The sequence below is a fragment of the Leptonychotes weddellii genome, chromosome 2 (genome assembly GCF_054177405.1).
Source record: "Leptonychotes weddellii isolate Sample4059 chromosome 2, ASM5417740v2, whole genome shotgun sequence".
NCBI lineage: Eukaryota > Metazoa > Chordata > Mammalia > Carnivora > Phocidae > Leptonychotes > Leptonychotes weddellii.
Genome location: NC_138370.1, coordinates 27,193,835 through 27,213,364, shown reverse-complemented (window position 1 = coordinate 27,213,364; position 19,530 = coordinate 27,193,835). Strand labels below are relative to the sequence as shown.

General features: G+C 43.0%; 1 protein-coding gene across 1 annotated transcript in view; it reads right to left on the bottom strand.

Moving 5' to 3' along the window:
* UNC5D (unc-5 netrin receptor D) overlaps window positions 1–19,530 on the bottom strand; it is a 234,638-nt gene that overhangs the window by 52,227 nt on the left and 162,881 nt on the right. Inside the window, exons 8-11 of the mRNA XM_081812892.1 lie at window positions 18,355–18,369; window positions 17,419–17,604; window positions 13,597–13,974; window positions 8,530–8,614 (exon numbers count right to left, since the gene is read on the bottom strand). Of these exons, the coding sequence (XP_081669018.1) occupies window positions 8,530–8,614; window positions 13,597–13,974; window positions 17,419–17,604; window positions 18,355–18,369 (664 nt within the window). The remainder of the gene's footprint in view (window positions 1–8,529; window positions 8,615–13,596; window positions 13,975–17,418; window positions 17,605–18,354; window positions 18,370–19,530) is intronic.

Genomic DNA, 19,530 nt, shown 5'->3' with positions numbered 1-19,530 from the left:
GCCCCCTCCCAATCTCTTGTGCACAACCAAAGACAAGGACACTCAAAAGTAGAGTGACTATAATTTATTGTCCAAACTCAGATACTTTCGAGGATGACGAAGGACACTATTAATAACCGTGCTAGGAAAAATGAGGCATATTTTCACTGTGCTCACAAGGAGGGTGCTGGTATAAGGAGACCTGAACTGGGGAGTGGTCGTGGAGATAAAGCAGAAGATAAGACACCGAAAATGTAAATACGACCGGGTCTCCTGAAGCTGATCTTCCCTCCATCCCTATCTAGCAGGTAAATGTCAATTTCCCCTAGGCAGCAAATAACCCTCTACACAGTCTAGTCCTTATAACTCTTCCTTTTATATTTTGTTTAGATTTGCTTAGTTCCAAAATATATGATCCTATTTGTACCCCTGTGCCTTCACACATTCCATTCCCGTTGACCGGAATGCCTTTTACGCACGTTCAGTTTTTAAGTCAATTGTCCCTTCCTCTCGGAAGCCTTCCCCGAGCCTTTAGACAGGGTCCATCCCTTTGATCCTGGTTAGCATCTGTGTATCTCTGTCACCACATATATAATGCTGCAATATCATCAGTGATTTGAGTTACTGGGTTTGCTTTAGGAGCTTCATCTATTGGTCTAGTTAGGTGGTGTTAGGTGGCTCTAGTTTTCCTAGTGCAAGTTGAAAATGAGCATATGATTTTTGACTCCCCCAAAACTTCACAGCCTACTGTTGACGAGAGGCCTTACTGAGAACATGAACAGTTGATTGATACATATTTTGTATGTTACATGCATTACACATTGTATGCTTATGATAAAGTAAGCTAGAGAAAACATGTTAAAGAAATCGTAAGAGGAAATACATTTACAGTGCTGTACTGTATTTATTGGAAAAAAATATAGGTGGACGAGCACCATTCGAACCTGTGTTGTTCAAGGGTCGGCTATAATTTCTAACACTTGTGCTTACTGGATCTGCCCACGGTAACAGGGTCCCTTGAAGACTTCTCCTTTTGATTCTATAACTATTAAAATAGTTTAATTTATTAAACAGAGGAGACCTAAAAACTAGTTTAAAAATTTAATCTTCCATCTGATTCAAAATTCCACCCTCACCCCCCAGTACCCATGCACACAGATACACGTGGCCACACACGCATGCACACGCACATATACGGAGCTCTAGATGCTTGGTCTGGGGAGGAGGGAGCAAATAGCCTGCTCCCTCCTCTATTCCCTCTTCCGTGAGCTTATCCCCATGGCACTGTGATAGAGGGCAAGGATAGGAAAACACACCATCTCCTTATGTAACTACCTGTGACAAGGTGATAATATTTTCTTGGATGACTTAAGTGTCTTAAGATAATCGTTACTGGATTCAGTACTGATAGGTGGGGATGCCAAAAGCCCTCCCAGACAGAGGGTGCAGGTGAGGGGATTGCAAACCGTTGCTGTGAATCATCTGTAGTTCCTTGTGGGTCTCAGTTACTTCTGCCAACTGGCCCCCATCTGGCAGCATCTTGACCCCGCTCTCTGACTTTTTTGCCTATTGCACTGGCCCCTGGCAAACCTGTTTTCAATCTCACCTACCCTCCCTGGCTCGGGTCAATCTTCTCTACCCCTTGGGAGGATGGGGACCTGGGAATAACAGAAGTGTTCTTTGCCCCTCTCTCCTTTGCTTTAGCAGCACTGGACAAGTCAACAAGCTTATAAACAATAAGAAAATCAGATATCACTGTCCAATTCTCCTGCAAATGGCCCAAATTTTGTGAGTAATTCTCTTGAGTCTATTCTCTTTGACTTTGGAGAGAGCAGAGGTGGCCATTTTTGATACCTGTACTCCTCCAAAATAGGACTTATTTTCTCTCTCCTCGTCCCATTCTCCTATCAATAGGGAGGAGAGGACCTGGTGAGTAAGTGGGTTGGGGAGCAATAGTGTCCATGCTGATGAAATGATGCTTCTTGGAAGGTTCTGTGGGGAGGTGGGAAAATTAGCTTTTGGCATGCTCTGAAATTAGAATGTGGGGGCACTTCTCTCTCTTGCTCTTTTTTATAAATGAGCTCTGAGCTTTGTCCAATTTTCAGAATACAGAAAAGGCCACTGTACCCCCCAAACATCATTCTGCTACATATATACAACCTCTGTCCTCCAACCATCACCTCCACCAGAAATAAACTCCTTACAGAAGGGATTGTATTTTATCCTGTTCTGTAGTACCAAACACATTTGGGGCTTAATAGTCATGGACTACACTGAGCTCTAATATTAATTGTGAAAACTTTTCCAGAAGTCCACAATATTTTTGCAGTGAGAAGGGGCAGTGTTTTTTGCCTGAGGTGGGGGATGGCTTGAGATGGGAACACAGCAGGTAGGTCCCCCAAGCTGGAGAAGGCCAACAGAGATACAAATCAACTCAGAAGCTTTTAGCCAGGTTTTCTCCCCGGTGGCAATGTCCTGACCAGTCACCTGGTGTCAGTCAGTGGGGGCGTCAGAAGCAGGTGCTCTTGTTTGGGGGATCTCCACACTAACTGCAGTAGCCCAGTGGCTGGGGTTCCTTACCTCGTGAGAAATCAGAGCTCTGGGAGGCCCCAGGATAGAGAATGCGGTTTCCTATTTTACTGTGACGAGGCTTTTAGAATGGCTTCAAATGTCTGCTTTCACACAAAGACTAATCGACTGTAGGTAGATTCATTCATTAACATTTCATTTTTACAGGTTTTGCCATACATATCCAGGTTTTCTTCTTACTCTTCTAGAAACGAGGTCAAACAGTCTAAGGGTGTTTCTGAGTGTTTATATCTTCTGGTAGGCTTGATACATGAGAACGTGCATGTGCGTGTGCGTGTGCGTGTGTGTGTGTGTGCACGCGTGCATGGGCTGGTCTCGCTACTGTGGAGGCAAAACTAAAGGAAGCCATTCTGCAGGAGCGGCCTTCACCACAGTGTTTCATGGTGAGCCATTGCTGGGAAAGAAATTCTCTTCATTTCCCAGGGTGACCTTTGGTGTCTTCCTAGTCTCGTATTTGGTCTTACCTCATGCTTTGCTATTAAAACCGTAGCTCCATCAAGGTACCCTGAAAACAGCTAATGCTTCCTAACACCACCGTGTCTATTTTCCTGATCTTCACCCCAAGAAGCACCCACTGAGTCAGACCATTCGATAGCAAAACAAACAAAAACAGAAGAGAAAAAGTGGTTGAAATATGCTATCTGGGCTGCGCCCAAATTCCAAAATACGTGTCCTTTCGTAAATTCTTCAATAAGATCACTTATATTTCCAATTCCAGTTTAAGCATTTGGTCAGGGATATCCACATGACAGTGTAATTGGAAAAAGAAATGAGTGTTTGCCTTTGGTTTCGTTTTATTGCTTCTTGGAAGAAAGCTCCATATAATAATTTTCTGGTCCAGTTCTCTACTCTCCGACTATGGGGTGGGGAGGGGTGCAGGAGCCGGGTGAGGGGCAGAGGGAAGGCTGTGCTGCATCCACATCATTTTCTTATTGTAATCCACGTGGGGGGAGTCTCTGAAATAAGACTTTAATTCCCTTAATGAGACACCTACATTTTATAAAAAATGATCAAAACCCAGTCGGAGAGGATGAGAAAAATTTCCCCCCAAAAGCTCCTGTAGAAATGTTAACAACCACTCCAGATTCTTTCAAATTGAAGTTTGGGAAAAGAGAGGGTCTTTCTGAGAATGATCAGTGCTGGTTTCCTGCCCTCCAAAGGGGGCCAACAGGAAAGGAGGCCACGTCTATCATTGAGCTAGCTGCTTAAATGCCCCCGATCCAGGAAGAGCCCAAGGGTTTCCCCAGCAAATACTTCTGGCAGCCCCAATTTCATGCCCTTGCCTTTCTGTGAGGCTGCTCAAGTTCCCATTCCTGTGATGTCACTAAGCGTTCTCTAATTTGTGAAGAGGGCAGCATGTGAAACCTAACTCTTTGTCCTACCTGTGCCCTGGCCTGGGCTACAGCTGGAAGGAAGCTGCCTAAGATAATGACTTAAAAGCAGGAAAAGGTATCTGGATTTAGCCGCTCTTACAGACTTCTCCCCCTGCCCCTCTTATGCTGTGTAGATAATGGAAAACGTATCCTGGAGCTGGACATCGAGATACTTACTGCCCTTATACCTTTCTTTGCCTGGCTAATTTCCACTGATGTTTTAGACTCAGGTCAAGTGACAACTTCTGAAAGGTACTCTCTCCACACCCTGTCTGTGGGTCTATGCTTAGAATAGATTAAGGGCCATTTTGTATTTTTCCATGGTTTTCCATGAGATCCCCTATTGCAGTGTGGTTCCACATTGAGTTGCAAAGTAATAATGACGTTCCCAAATCTGGGCCCCTCCCCATCCGTTTCATGATGTATTTCCATTATTAGGCATAAGCCTTGTCACACCCCAAGTGTGCTTTACTGGACTCATGGATAACATACCTAACTGCGCCTTATGGTAGGGATTGTGATACAGCATTGAAATACATTATAAGTCAGATTACCTTGCTTTGGTGCCTTGTCTTGCTACAACCTAAATTGAGCTTACTAACTTTTCTTGGTGTTAATTTTCAAATCTATAAAAATCAGGATAATCATATTATTGTTTACCATATAGGCTCCATGTGAAGATGAAAGGATATACTGTAGATAGAATGCTTTGTCAAATATAAGTGTAGCAATGAGGAAAAGAACACCTATTTTATCATCTTTTAGATTTTTGTATCACTGTCTACCATGCAATCCCACGATATCCCTATAAGGTAGATACCTACTGTTTTTCAGAGGAGGACACATCTGGGTTGCAAAGAGTTTTAGGAACTTCCCTAAGGTCACGTGGATGATAGCAGTGGAGCTTAGATCTGAACCCAGGGCCTCTGATGCCTGGGCTCACACTCCTAGCCACCGAGTTCAGATGTTTCCTAACATTGTGTCCGCTGAGACTCAGCAATTTAGTGGGATTTGTTTCCAGCCTCTGTGCTTTCAGTTCTATGATGTAACAACAGCAATTTACCTGATGTACTTCTAAGAAAAGTTCAACCTGATCCTGCCTTTCTGCCTTGCTTAATTCTCGGTGCTCATACAGAGCGATTCCAGAGATGCCCCATTCTAGGGGCCAAGAGTTCGAACGCCAAAGTCAGAAAGCTGTTTCTGGGGGCACCTGGATGGCTCAGTCATTAAGCGTCTGCCTTTGGCTCAGGTCATGGTCCCGGGTCCTGGGATCGAGCCCCACATCGGGCTCCCCGCTCAGTGGGAAGCCTGCTTCTCCCTCTCCCACTCCCCCTGCTTGTGTTCCCTCTCTCGCTGTCTCTCTCTCTGTCAAATAAATACATAAAATCTTAAAAAAGAAAAAGAAAAAGAAAGCTGTTTCTGTAAAGGCTCTGACATCAGGGAGAGATGGCATCATTTAGTGTGTGAGCACTGCAGTTGTGGTCAGATAGCCTGAAGTCAAATCCCAGCTCTGCCAGGAGAGTAACATGCCCTTTGAAGCACCTTTGCTTCTTGGAATCTTCATGTTTTTAGACTTTTTTTTCTCCTCTCTAAATTTGCTACAAAATCCTCTTCTTTTGACATGACGGAAGACTAAATGAGTCAAATGCATGTGAGAGCACTTTGCAAGTTACACGGAAGCAGAGGTAATTATTACTTTTTCAAGAATGCAAAGTCCTCGTCCAGCAAACCATTTAATACGCATGTCTGTACAAAAAGCCAACAGAGATCATTTCCTAAGCATTATGAGCAACCAGAGGTCCAGACTGCTGCACGAGGTTGGAAGAGATTCATTAAAATGATAATTCAAGCCTGAAAGTGTAGACAGAGCAGGGACACTGAGGGAGAGTGACATCATTTCATTTAATGGAAAATACAGAGCATCCTTGAGAGGGAGGCTTCCCAGCAATAGAAGTAGGACCTCTGGAGAGGGCCAGGGTGCATAAATTCATACAATGAACCCCCTCACTTAAAACCTACCAGAATTTCAAAATACAGCCATAGGAGCTTATTTGAATACAGGGGGTTATTTTAAGTCTGTGATTCATTCCACACAGCCCTATCTCTGGGAATCTGGTACTGAATTTGGATCAATGATTTCAGTGACAATTCCACTAAATCATCACCCACCTGTCCCAGAGATGTCACTCAGAAAAAGGCAACAGAAAGGTACCATCAATAGGAAAACGGAACGGACTTTAAATATAGCATAAAGAGGCTGTTTGGAAGATCTGACTGTAATTCTGGGTGTGGAAGCGACGGAGAGTCAGAGGTTAAAGAGACAGAGCCGTGCTGTTCCAGGTCTATGGATGGTGAGAAAAATAGGCCTTATTCTGAGCACAAGTTCAGCAGGACAGAAGGACCGCATAAGATGAAAATGGGTTTTTAAGTGACATCACAAAGGCAAGGTGACACTAAATAGCGCTTCATTAATGGCCTTCCGATTAACCACAGGATTAAAAGCTGCAGAACTTAGCTCTGAGCAGCCTCCTGTTAGGGGTGGAAAAAAAATCATCAAGCTTAAGAAAAGTAGCAGCAGAAAGGCATGTGCTATTTTTAGTGTTTTGGTAAGTAGTTTGGAGCTTCTTGAAAGGGAATGAAGATTGCCAAGGAAGCTAAACGAGCAGTAGCCTGGGGACTGGTCATTTTCTTAAGAGCTAGGAACATCTGGGAAGGTTTGAACAACATGAAAAGGAATGTGTGCCTCCTACAATTGTACTTTACCCTCCGTTTAATAGACAGGAAAATGCATACCTCACAGATCTGAAGTCTTGGAGGAACTGTTCCTGTTGCTGTCCATTCCACCCTCCTGGACAGCAGTAATAAACTCACATCTTAGATACAGATGGATAAACCAAACCGGTTAACACAGAACTTACAAAGCTAGCGGTGGTCCAGGAGGTGACCGCATCAGGCCAAACCTGTCTTTCAAGGTCTGTGGGCCCTGGCATGTTTTTAATATATTTCTCCTCCTTATTTTATAATTGCAGGACATCTCGAGTGATATTTCCCACATAAGTCCTGTATGTTTAATGCCTTCTGGCACACTCTAGCTCTGACCTCCTCAGATGCAGCTTCTAGTAAGAGATGGGGATTGAGGTGAATTGTAAATTGGGTGCCTTTGAAAATATGAACTAGCCCTAGGTTGGTTCTCACATAATGAGGTGGAAGACACTGGGTTTTGAGAGGAAAGAGCTGAATGTAGGCTCAGTGGATGGATTATAAGGAAGGAAGCAGGATGCAGGGGTGAAGGTTGGCAGGAAGCTGTGATTCAGGCTGACTGGATTCTGCCTTGTACTCGATCTCTGCAGGACGATGTGTTCAGCAGCATGTGTGGAATGCACCCTGACCTAAATTTTAAAGAGGTATGGTTTCTCGTATCAGTCACCCAAAGGGATAAAAAAAAGGCGACTCTTATCCAGGAAACTCCATCTTTGGGTCTGCTTAACTGAAATTCTGAATAAACTCTCCAAGCCCCTCTGCGCCATGGTTGCCTCTGTTTGCACGTGGAGGTATTCAGACACTAGAGTGCCTTCAGGTGTGTAGGTGAGAGATCTGGTTCTCCAGGACTGATGGAGACAGCACGAGAACAGACCACAGCACGGCCTACTCGCAAGCCCTCTGAGAGCCTCGCCAACAGCCAGCTAGAAGAGCCTTTTCCATTCCTTCTAAGCTCTCTCGAGCAGAAAGTTAAAACCACTGGGCACCAACAAATCCTTTCATGGAGATAGTTATCAGAATCTGTTCAAACCATCTGTTTTCTCTGGCTTTTTTTTTCCTTCCAGTGTTTTTCTTTCATGTGTTCTCTGCTCACAACAAAAAATCTAGCCTAAAATAACCAAGATGTTAAGACTGAAAATGCCAGAGGGATACATCCAGTTTATGAGAGAAATTGCTTTCTAAAGCAGAGCTAGGTTTATCTTGTGTGGAGGAAAGCAACATTTCCGCAAATATTATACTTGCGCTAAGAAAATAACCAGCTACTTTCATTAAAGACTCTGTGACAAGATTTGTATTTGTTCATGTACTTGAATTTAATGCTACTGAAATGTGTCAGACCTGAAAGCTTAGACGGTATTTTAACATGGAGGGAAGATTACCTGAGAAATCCTCTCTCAGCCAAGAGCAGGTCTTGTGCTGACCTGAAAAGGTCACAGGTTGGTCATTCTCAGCATTTGCATAATGCCTAGCACCACAGAGCACCTCCTGGGATGATTTTTTTTTCTTTTGAGAGGAAGACTATGTGAGGTAGTCAATATTGACGGAGGGGCCCTGCTAATGACTTGCCTACCGATTCACAGTTTTATATTTGGTGTCTGCAGGCAAGAGGTCAGTGACCTAGATTAGTCACCAAAATTGTGGAGCTAGCTCTGTGTGTTTTCATTTCATCCAATAGTTTTGCAACTGGTTTTTTCCTCTATATAGTCAAATAACTCACAGATCTTAGCTGTACACTTCCATGCCAAATTATCTTAAAAACCTCAGATTTTCTGCAGTAGCTCCATTTCCATATTTAAAATGTCATCAATATGCCACCCTTCTCTCTCACCTGGGTTCACCTTGGTTGATGGACATATAGATCTCCCAAGAGTTCTCTTCTGGGATGGCCCCATGTGGTATGAGTAAACTCACCCCTAAAACAGAAAAAGCCAAGAGGTTATTCGTCGATATTCCAATGATCTTGAAGCCCCACAGCTGAGCACCTTACAGATGCCCCTTCTCTCTCTCTTTCTCACACACACACACACACACACACCTCACAGCAATTTATGAAATCCTGATCTTTGCAAAGTTTATAAAGTTCAGGATACTAATGGAGAAAACATTGTTTCCCAACAGTGACATAAAGAGGAGCATGTTATTCGACTGTGGACTCAAATTCGCTTTTTATTTAGAGTCTTCCCAGCATTTTTTAATTCTCTTAAAAGAGGGGGTGTCCTGAGACCAGGCACTATCAAACACGTCTGAATATAAGAGTTTATCAGTGTATTGGTTAATCTGCTGCAAAATTTCAAAATGTATCGCTGTAGCTCATCTCTCTCCAGTCATTTCCTGAAAAGGCATCTGAGGTGGTGGGCGAGCCCTCTAATGCTTTGCTCAGGCCTTGTATGAAATTGTCTTATAAATTATGCATCTCAAAGTAAGTTTAAAGAGGTGATAACAGAGTACTGTATTTTGTCAAGAAAACTGAAGGGGAAAAAAAAAGGCATGGATAAATTTAGGGACATTGTAGGTTGTTGTATAGCTGGTATTTGTCCAATATTTGCAAACCGAAGCTAAAAACGATGAAAGTTAAAGGTGGTGTAACCATATGCATGTTGGTGTCAAATCAGAGAAAAATCAGTAGCCTAACTTTAGCAAAATCCTATAACGCAGGGGAGGGAAGGCCCAGGAAGCCACATCACACTGTGTTTGCAACATCCTCTCTCTTTTCTTATCTACTGCAAAGTAAATATTTCACTTTGGCCAAGAGAGAGGAATCTAGAGAGGGCAGAGATTCTCTTTAATGTAGCTTCTTGTTTATTTATTTATTTATTTTATTTATTTATTTATTTATTTATTTTGAGAGAGAGAATGAGAGACAGAGAGCATGAGAGGGAGGAGGGTCAGAGGGAGAAGCAGACTCCCTGCCGAGCAGGGAGCCCGATGCGGGACTCGATCCCGGGACTCCAGGATCATGACCTGAGCCGAAGGCAGTCGCTTAACCAACTGAGCCACCCAGGCGCCCATGTAGCTTCTTGTTTATAAAAAAAGAGATGAAATAGAGACACAGTAAGACCTTTGCAAAATAAAATCTCAGGGCATCCTCCTATTCTTTGAATAATGCGGTTTCCACCTTTCCCCCTTTCATAGAGCTAATGTAATTGCACAGAAAGCTTTTCAGATTGCCGATGGTAATTTACATCTAGAGATGGCAGGCTTTCCTGATATCCTTCTATGTGCCTGTTGGCTGCTATGGAATCAAGGAATGTAAGACTCATTGCAAAACAAGTTATCTGTGATGCACATTTTGAGCATTATTCAGTAACATGCTAGTTATCATCAGTATCTTTCGCCAGCACTAAGAATGAGGCACATTTAAATCTTGCTTACAGCTTTTCAGCAGGAGTATCCATTTATATTCTGGACTTTAATGTCAATGGAACTGTAATTGCCATACTTAGGGGCCTCTGATCAGGCTCCTCCTTTCATTTCCTGTTCTTTTTTAAACGTAGTTGCCAAATGACGTGGACTCCAGTACTGTTGAGCAGAAGTTGGGATACACAGGATATTCAGTGTGTGTGTGGATGTCAAGCTGAATGCCCACCCTAGACATGCGGTATTCTCTCTGCTTGACACAGTGCTTTTTCTCTGTTGCCTCTCTTTTAGACTCTCTAGGCCCTTATGACAACAGAGATCTTCAGTCCTTATTCTTTAGGTATAGAAGCATCATGAAGCAATGATGCCATCTTAGGCGATTAACCTGAAAGAATAACTTGATCGTGCTCCCATTTTTCTTTTCCTATATTTTTCCTTTTTGAAGGTACAATTCACAGGCAATAAATTGTACCCATTTTAAGAGTATAAATTGGTGAGTTTCTCATGTATACTCTCATGTAATCACCACTGTAGTCAAGACACAGAACATTGCCATCACCACAGAGTTGCCTGGTGCCCTTTATAGTCAGTTCTTCGATTGCCAATCCAGATGATCATGTTTTACTTTCTGACATGTTGATTAGTGTGCCTTTTGTAAACTTGCAAATAAATCCTACAGTGTGTTTAAAATAAAAAAAGCAAGGATGGCTTATTACATCAATAATATGTTGCACAATGCCTGGCACACAGTAGGGACTCAAAAACAAAAACCAAATCCTAAATAGATGAAGGAATAGTAGTCAAAATTGTTTTTGTTTTTTTTTAAAAAGGCAGACTCTGAGACGTGGTCTCTTCTCTAGATCATCAGTGCCTGACGGTCAACTCCCAGATCGAATCAGAATAAATATGTGTGTGGACTTTTGAGATAGGGCTGTTTGTAGAACGGATCATATCTCATTCCTTTCAAGTCAGCTTAATTCCCTGTGTTCAGATTGAAACATTATTTCATAATACTCCTAAATACGACCTGAATCCACAGGATCATTAGAGCTTTAAACGATTTCATCTTTCCTTCGATCAGAAATTTTTTCTCTTTCAAACATACTTCCCTCCTCCCACTTAAACACGCAGATTGTCAACAGAGATGGGACACAAACACAGAGGCAGGATCGTGGTAGGTGGTAGTGTGGGTGACAAGTTATCGCTTAAGAAGAAGGAAAGGCATAGTGGGGAATCTTTATGCCTGTGGTCCCCTAAAGAAGTGTCTGTTTTCAATCTGTCACTCACCAGTTATCTCTAATTAAAGAAACATACTCTCCCCCAAACTCCACCTGCTACCCTGACAGCCTTTTATTTTATATGACAACAGAACCACCTGTCTGAGTTTCTTGCTTCGTATTTTGCATAATAAATGACTTCTACAGCGTGGGGACCATCCCATCCTTTTTGAAAAATCATGGCCAGGCACCATACAATAATTCGGGATGGATGGCACTAGAACAATTTAATTGCTGTGCCTTGCTTCTTTACACTCTAGCCCCCTAGGGCATATTTTGCATTTATGTTCTGCAAATAACACAGCATATGTTTCAATTCCCCACACTTATTTTTCCTCAAACTCATTCCCAGTGAACAGCTTCAATCTTGTCCAGGGCTTCTTATTAGAAGCTTTGAAAATGCCCTTTCACAGAGGAAGTGTTTGGGAATCAGATGCCATCAGAACTTTGCGTTTTCAACACAAGTGCTTCTCGAGTCAGAATGGAGGAAAAAGAAAAATCTGTTTCATGATTCCATCTCACTTTCTTTGATGAACCTTAAACAAACAGAGCCAATGAATGGGTTGATCTTGGCATGCCTGCCACATGTATGTAAACATACAAAGATGGGTAGAGAGAGGAGGCGTGTGGGCCAATTTATTCAACCAATAACTACCGGGAGCCTCTGAAGTGCCACACACTGGATCAGGAAGGAAAGGGAAGACAAAATGCAACCTTCCAGGATTCTGATGAATCTATCCTGTTCTTAGGAGGGGTTTGCAGCATTTTCTTTTTCCAGAGCCCACACTTCCAGGTTATAGATTCTTTTTTTTAAAATTTTATTTTATTATGTTATGTTAGTCACCATACATTACATCATTAGTTTTTGATGTAGTGTTCCATGATTCATTGTTTGCATGTAACACCCAGTGCTCTATTCAATACGTGCCTTCCTTAATACCCATCACTGGGTGGTTATAGATTCTTACAAGAAGGGTACTTGGTAAGCATGGCTGCCTGGCTCATTCTGCGTAGAGTCTCCTGACTGCCAATTATGACCAGGGAGGATTATGTCACATGTTGACATTCATGCATGTTTAAATGAAGATTCTTACCACATTCTAAAACATGGACCAAGGAAGATTTTGAGAGTTGAAAGTTCAGAAAACAAAATCATGAGTAGGCCTGCATTTGAGGGTGATTTTTAAGGAAGCAACTGATGTAGGAGAACAAGACAACATTTCTCAACTTGAACCAAAGTGCAGTGTCAGGTCACTAAGCTACTGTAGGGTCAGTTAGCTGGAATGGGAGTTTCAGACTAGTCCTATCGCAGATTTCATTTTAGAGGATAAAATGATTGATTTGGAGAGGGTAGAGAGCTGTACCTCAGACAGAAGGCAGCCGAGGCCCCAATGGTCCCGATTCAATGCCATCTGGTGGTTTTGTCACACATACAGAGATAGTGTACTCTTTCCTCTCAGCGGCCAACCAGCGATGATTCAGAGCACTACCTAATTCTCGTTGCTTAGAAATCAGAGGAGAGAATGCCCACTTTGGCCACTCAGTTAGGTCTTGGATGGCATCTCTGAAGACTAATCCATAGATAGGATGTCATTTTAAAAGTGATTTGGTCTGTACATCTTAAGTATCCTTGTCAAGACATGAAGAAACTCTCCCTTCTAACCAAAAGGAGGAAAAAATTCTTGAGAACTAATTGTATGCACGATATAGCCCTGGGCCTGAAGTTTGCATTCAAAAGAGCAACTCCGTGATGAACCTTCTTCATTGCTTGTCATAAAGTAACATTATAGCAAGGTCTATGGACACTGACAGTGTTTATTAGGTCAGTTATGGAGGAAGTTCGACTTCAATGTCCTTCTGCTAAATTATCTACTAGTGTATAAACCATGTTTGGCAATAAAACATGGTATTTCTCATTCCCATCAAGGAATATTTTCAGTGCTTCCTGCTCATGTTCTAGGAAATATATTTCAAGGGGGCTTAAACCCTGGGGACCACCCAAACCTTCTGAGCAAATATGACTGTCAACTTGAACAGGGCATCAAATGGAACAGCTGATCCATGCTGAGGTGAAGATTGCAAAATCTAATCTCAGCATCGATTCTGGTTTGCTGTGTAAATCGAGGCTTATGGAACCACAGTTTATAGCTCTGACACAAAGATGGTAAACATCTTAAAAATGAATCTTATGGGACATAATTGTCGATATAAATCATTTAAAAGAACGCTCGGAAATACACAAATGCACACGTACCACCCACCTGTATTTGGCATGACTAAGCGTCCTCCCAAGTGGCCAAAGACCCCAGTGGTCCTCAGTTCTGTCCTTGTGGGGAGTGATGACAGATTCTGGATGTAGGGTGTTTTATTTCTGGGGTGCATTGTACTAAAACTGCGGTTGTTTCCATGGGGAAAAGTCCCGGAATGATTCTTGCCGTGGTACTCGGGTCTCTCAGACACGCCCAGGGACACCATGAATGAGCTCTGGACTTTGACTTTGATGTCAGACAAAGGGTTAAAGAGTGAGGACTCTGTCATGAGTTCCTTGTCCAGAGGGTCCTGGAGGCAGATGGGCCCGCTGTATGTCCGGCTGACCGTGAGGTCTGGTTGCATGGAGGAATTCAGGAGCAGGGAGTTACCTGGGCAAAGAAAATTGATCTGTCACTCAGAAACGAAAAGGCATCAGTTACCCCCTTGCCTCTGCCTCTCCTAACTGCAGAACCACCCGTGTGCCTGTCAGCTGCCCTTCAAGCCCACCCCTGAGCGTCTGTGGCAGCTCTCACAGGCTGGTCAGGAGTGGCCAGAGCCCTGGAACCTGGAGCTCTGGCTTTTCCAGCGGATTCTCTGAGTGCCGCTGAACCCAAGTCACTCATGTTCCAGAGCTCCTTGGATGCCATCTTTTCAAAACAAGTATTTCTGGCACTCCGTCAGGCAACGAACTCAGGTATTACGTTTATTTGATCATTTTAACTGGTGAAGAGATGCTTAAAGGAAAAAAAAAAAAAGGAAGAAAGATGTTTTGCAATCCAGTTTGGAGGAAAAACAGCATCTGTTCATTTTAAATGGTAAGAGGTGACACAGCTAGGTAGGGCTGTTTATAACTAGAGTGGTGTTGATGCCAGCGCCTGTCGTGTGGAATTCTGGGCAGTTTCCGGAGCTGGGGGAGGAAACTCTGTGTCCTCGGAGCAAACGGGTCGGGGAGCCCACGGACCACTCTGTGTCTGAGGAGTCCGTCTGCTCTAATAGTGCATATGTCACTCTGAGAGGGAAAAGAGGCCCCACACGGGGAGAGTGAGACTCCCGATTCTACGTGGGGAGCAGCTTAGAATGGCTTCCTTTCCATCTCAAAACAACTGAAAACAAAAATCTTTACGAAAACATGAGAAATTTGACTTTCATCTGTTGGGGTTCACCGATTTTTTTCTAGATCAAATATTAAAAATGAAATGCCGTGCTATTTTCTTGTGATGAAGTAATTTCATTTATTAGTAAATAACGAAATAACCCTCAGTCCCAAACCTCCCACCCGTATCAGTCCGTCAATGTGACTCCTCAAATTGAAACCCAAACCATATTAAACAGTTTTCCTTTAGGGCCTGACAAAATGTTTAAAGTATGTTATTTTTGAAAATGTTGCAATTCTAGGCCATATTGTATTAGCCTCCATAGTTCTTCCAACTCATAATTTGTAGCAATGCCAGCAAGAAATCTATAACCCTGACTTTTGCCACCTCTTGTTCTGATGCTCTAAGAATCCAAAATCATAGAGGAGGAGGTTCAAAATGAGATGAAATGGCTTTGTAGATCTAAAGGCTCCTTGATGATGCATTTTTTTCATGCTTAAGGCTCTGGTGCCAAGACACAATCAAGGAGCCGTGCTTTTTAATGGAACTACACTGAATTCTACAGGTCTCAGCCTGGTTCTTGTTTATGGTCTTCCTGGGCAAGAAGCGGGACTTAAGAACCATGTCACATTTGAAAAGAATTTGGAACAGACCCTCCCACCAAGACCTGAAAAATCGCATCCCTGAGTCTCATGGCTATTTTATCTCAAGCCCTCACCTTCTGGAGCTTAATTTTTGGCCACTTTTTAAAAGACCCTCCTAGCTTATGTGAAGCCAAGCAGCAAAAAGATTTCCTAGAGTTACACTGAAGTCTAACTTAAGGAGAAAATGCCTGATTATAAAAGTATGTACGTATGACAAGAGTCCACGGTTGAAGAAAGTTGGCTGATTACTTTACAGTTCCCTCTGGAAATCCTTTTAAAACTTCTGCTCAATTCAAACTATGGCATTCTGTTTAAAAGTCTCATCACCATTCACCTTCCACTCTCTTTGCTCAAGAAGGGATGTCTCAAGACAATGGAGGTGAAAATCATATGAAGGTCAATGGGAGGTTTACCATTGCAGTGAATATAGGGTAGAGTAGAATCTTAATAAAAGATTTTTGCTTTAATCACTAGCTTTGGGATATTCTTGGTTAAAAATAAAAACAAAATGGTAAAGTAAGTTTGGAAAGGCTATCTATTCTTTTAGAGATTCACAATACACCGTAAGCTCTACGGAGGCCCACACTAAGGAGATGGGGTTCAGCTTATGCAAGTCCGCACTCTCCAAATGCTGAGGCGAGGGAACCACCCCCTCACCTGCTACCTGCTGCTTCAGGGAACACACTGGCCTCCTGTGCCAAAGTCAGAGGAAACCACCAGCGGTTAGACTCCTCTTCATTACATTTGTTGAGCACCCTCCTTATGCCAAGGGCTTATGATCCTTGTTATTCCAGGTCACTTCATCCTCATGAGGACCCTCTGAGGTGGCTAGGAGGATCCCCATTTTATAGCTATAAAAATTGAGACCCAGAGCATAATCGATTAACTAGGTCATTTAGCAATTTTGGATTCCATCTATCTGACTTCAAAGCCTCTGTCTCTCAAATGACTGTATTCTATTTTAAAATGTTATGGTCTGAGACCCTGAGATCTTGTATTTGATGGAAAGATTTCCAGTTTCTTATGTAGTATAAAAATCAGTTCTTCATTGGATTTATTTCTAATTAAATCATACCTACTAAGCTATGTACCCAAGTCAAGGGCATGTGTCCCTTTCTGAGAAGCAGGCTCAGACCTGAAACTCTGGTGCCCAGAAGTGAGCGGCAGGCAGGAAAGCACTTTTGTCTCTGCCGGTCATCTCCCAGTTTCTAGCATGTTCGGGTTCCACTTCAGAACCAGGTCGCTACCCAGTCACTGCCATGCAGTGAGACTTCTTCTTGTCGAGGGCTACAGGCACTAGTGATGCACAATAAATAGAAATAAAGGTGACAATATTGACAGGAAGGGTCAAGGTGGAAAACTTCACCCTCTGAAGGGAGACAGTTTCATTTTTTTTCTAAACCAAAACCCATGTATAGCTCATCTCCATCTTGCAATCAGAAACAGATTTGGTTCACATAAGAGAATTACATGACTCTATTTTGAAAATGAGCATTGCTATAGCTTGACATGATCGATTTCCTTCTCTCTCCAACAAAAGATTGCCTTGACCGGGCAACAGGTGAGAGTCATTTAAGCTGGGAGCTTCATTTTTTTCTCCCCCTGCTGGCTACCTGACCCATCACAGATTCTCTGAAGTCCTTTTCACTTCTACAAAATAGAAGTAACACAAATAACTCTACCTAATAAATAGTATAATTCATATGCACGGGAGGTTATGGTAAAGTAGTTGGTGCTCAGGTTTGAATAATCAGTATTTTAGTTAATGAAATATCCTCAGAGCAGTCTTGTTAAAATAGAAAGTTGGATAATCTGAGACAAAATAACTTGCTAAGTTTACTACATACCAAGGATGGAAGTGCCCCATTGAGAATGTTGCTAATGGTAAGCTGAGATCCATTCATCCTCCTCGTAGCCAAGGACTGAGGCAGACTAACCCACTGAGCCTGGTTTCCTAACATGTTTAGACAATTAGGCAGCGGCTCCCAGTGCCAAGAGCTACCTTCACACAGGGCCGGAGAGCACTGGGGGTCCTGTGTGAGCGTAGTCTCTATGGTCCTGAGGACGAGGTGTTGGGGGGACCTACGCCGCTGACCTTGACGGACCGTTTTGAAGTTGAAGGTCTGGAAGCCACCTGTCAATGCAGAAGAGTCAATGACGTCCACGCCATAGTCACTCTGGCTCCGTCTATAAAGGGTGACACCGATGACCAGGACTGCAACAGCCACCACGGCAGCGCCCAAGCCCGAGTACAGAGCAATGTCGCTGGCGTTCTCAATGCCTGAAAGACACAGGAGAAATCCTAAATGGCCAACATGGGTACAGAGCCAAAGAGCCACCCTGGGATACCAAATGAAATGCTATTGGATTTTTTGGAGCTACCACTCAGAGAAAATGACAAATGCAGCTAGCCATAAGTTCTACTTTCACACATAATCATGTTTCTCAAATACCCTGTATAAATCAGAGGGACGCCAGTCAAATATCTTGACTGCATTAAGGTAGTTTACCACATCATAAAATCTTAAAGAGAATCAATTTTGCAAAGAATGTAGTATTTTTCAAGGAAAAACAGACAACTCCTTAATTAACTTGGTTTAGGAAGTCATATTTACCTGCAAAGTATTTTTTGGCATCTTATTTTTGAGGGGGGACATGAGATCCACATACAATGACAAAACATGGGCAAACTGCTCTGCTTCTATATGATGGGCACATGCATTCACAGAGAGTGGGCTGGGGTGAGAAGCTCATACACAGTCTAGGAGTCGAGAGAGAGAAGACCAGAGCTCACAAATAGGAATTTTTTAGCTTTGACACAAATCATTCAGTTTAAGAGAACATCGACAACATCAGGTTAGGGTATTTACAATTATTATGAGAGAGTTTCTATTGTGAAATATGGAGGTCTTGGTCCTAGGGGCTCTGATGTCCATGGTCAATGTTTTCTAGCACCATTAAATGCTAGACTTAATATGTTTTTGTGGAGGAGGACTGGTCTCTAAAAGGGCACATGCTGTTTCTCCCATACCTCTCCTACTCCATCCTATTGAATGCATAGGCAAAGCAAAAATAAAAGCGTTAGTTTGAATTGAGAATGTGGGTGTCTCCCCAACCCCCAAGATCGGTTGTAGCTGTTTTCCACCTTGTTTGCTAGTTGTCCTTTGGGTGTGGTTCATTCCTGAAGACATTCAACATGGCTACTGTTGTTCAGAATGAGATTTATCCAACCACACAACCCTAAGAGAAGCTTCATCTTGGAAAGTATGCGGAAGTAGAAGGTGGCAAGTGCTAACTATGTAATTCATCTCCCTACAGATTATGGGGTGAGTACACTTAATAGGTCCCAAAGTAATTACTCTGTTACCCTGTACTGGGTTTAGAGGCTAAAATAGAGCTATCGTATATTCACCTTGTAATTGCATGGTGCTTACTATGCATTCACTGCAGCCTAATATGGTACTTATGTTATCAACTGAGTGCTACTAACCACACAGGTAAAAGGAATTTATTTTCGACAAAGTTAGTGGGCTGTAAAATGAGGCGCTACCAAATTAAAGAGTGAACAAGGAAATCAAGCAGAACTAGTTCAGCAATAGGGGCAGCAAACACATACAAATAATTTGCAAGGGAGTGTAATCATCCGAAAGAACCAAAGAACGGTATCTGAAAGGTTAGAGGATTATAAGACACTGTCAGTAACCACAACAGCCGAGGAGGTGTTGAGAAACAGGGTGTGACTCGGGTTTTAGTTCCAATGTCATGGCGGTCCCAGGGGGAGAGGGAAAGGGATGGAGGCTTCTGGGTGGTGGTCTGCTCTGACCACCCAGAACCAGGCATATGGTAACTGGAGCCGATCCCAAGGTTCCAGTGTCTGCCTGTGTCACACAGAGAAAGGGAAGGGCAGCTATGCTCCCGCTTAGGCTCCCACCCTCCTTCCACTCAATTAAGCTCCTTGGAGGACGTAATTGTACTCAGAGCGGAGAGAGGACGCAGAACACAGCAGGGGACCAGGAGTAGTGAGAGAATTTTGGCTTGAAACCAGTTAGCCTTCCCCCTGCTTGCCACCGGTTCCTCAGGCAGTACTGACTGATGACACTATCAGCTTAAAAGGCGTATCTGGGGAGAACACACCTGCTCAGCATCCGAGCACAGACAGAGAAACAGCCTGGCAGTGTACTGAATGCAGTTGCTGAGTTGGCAGAGT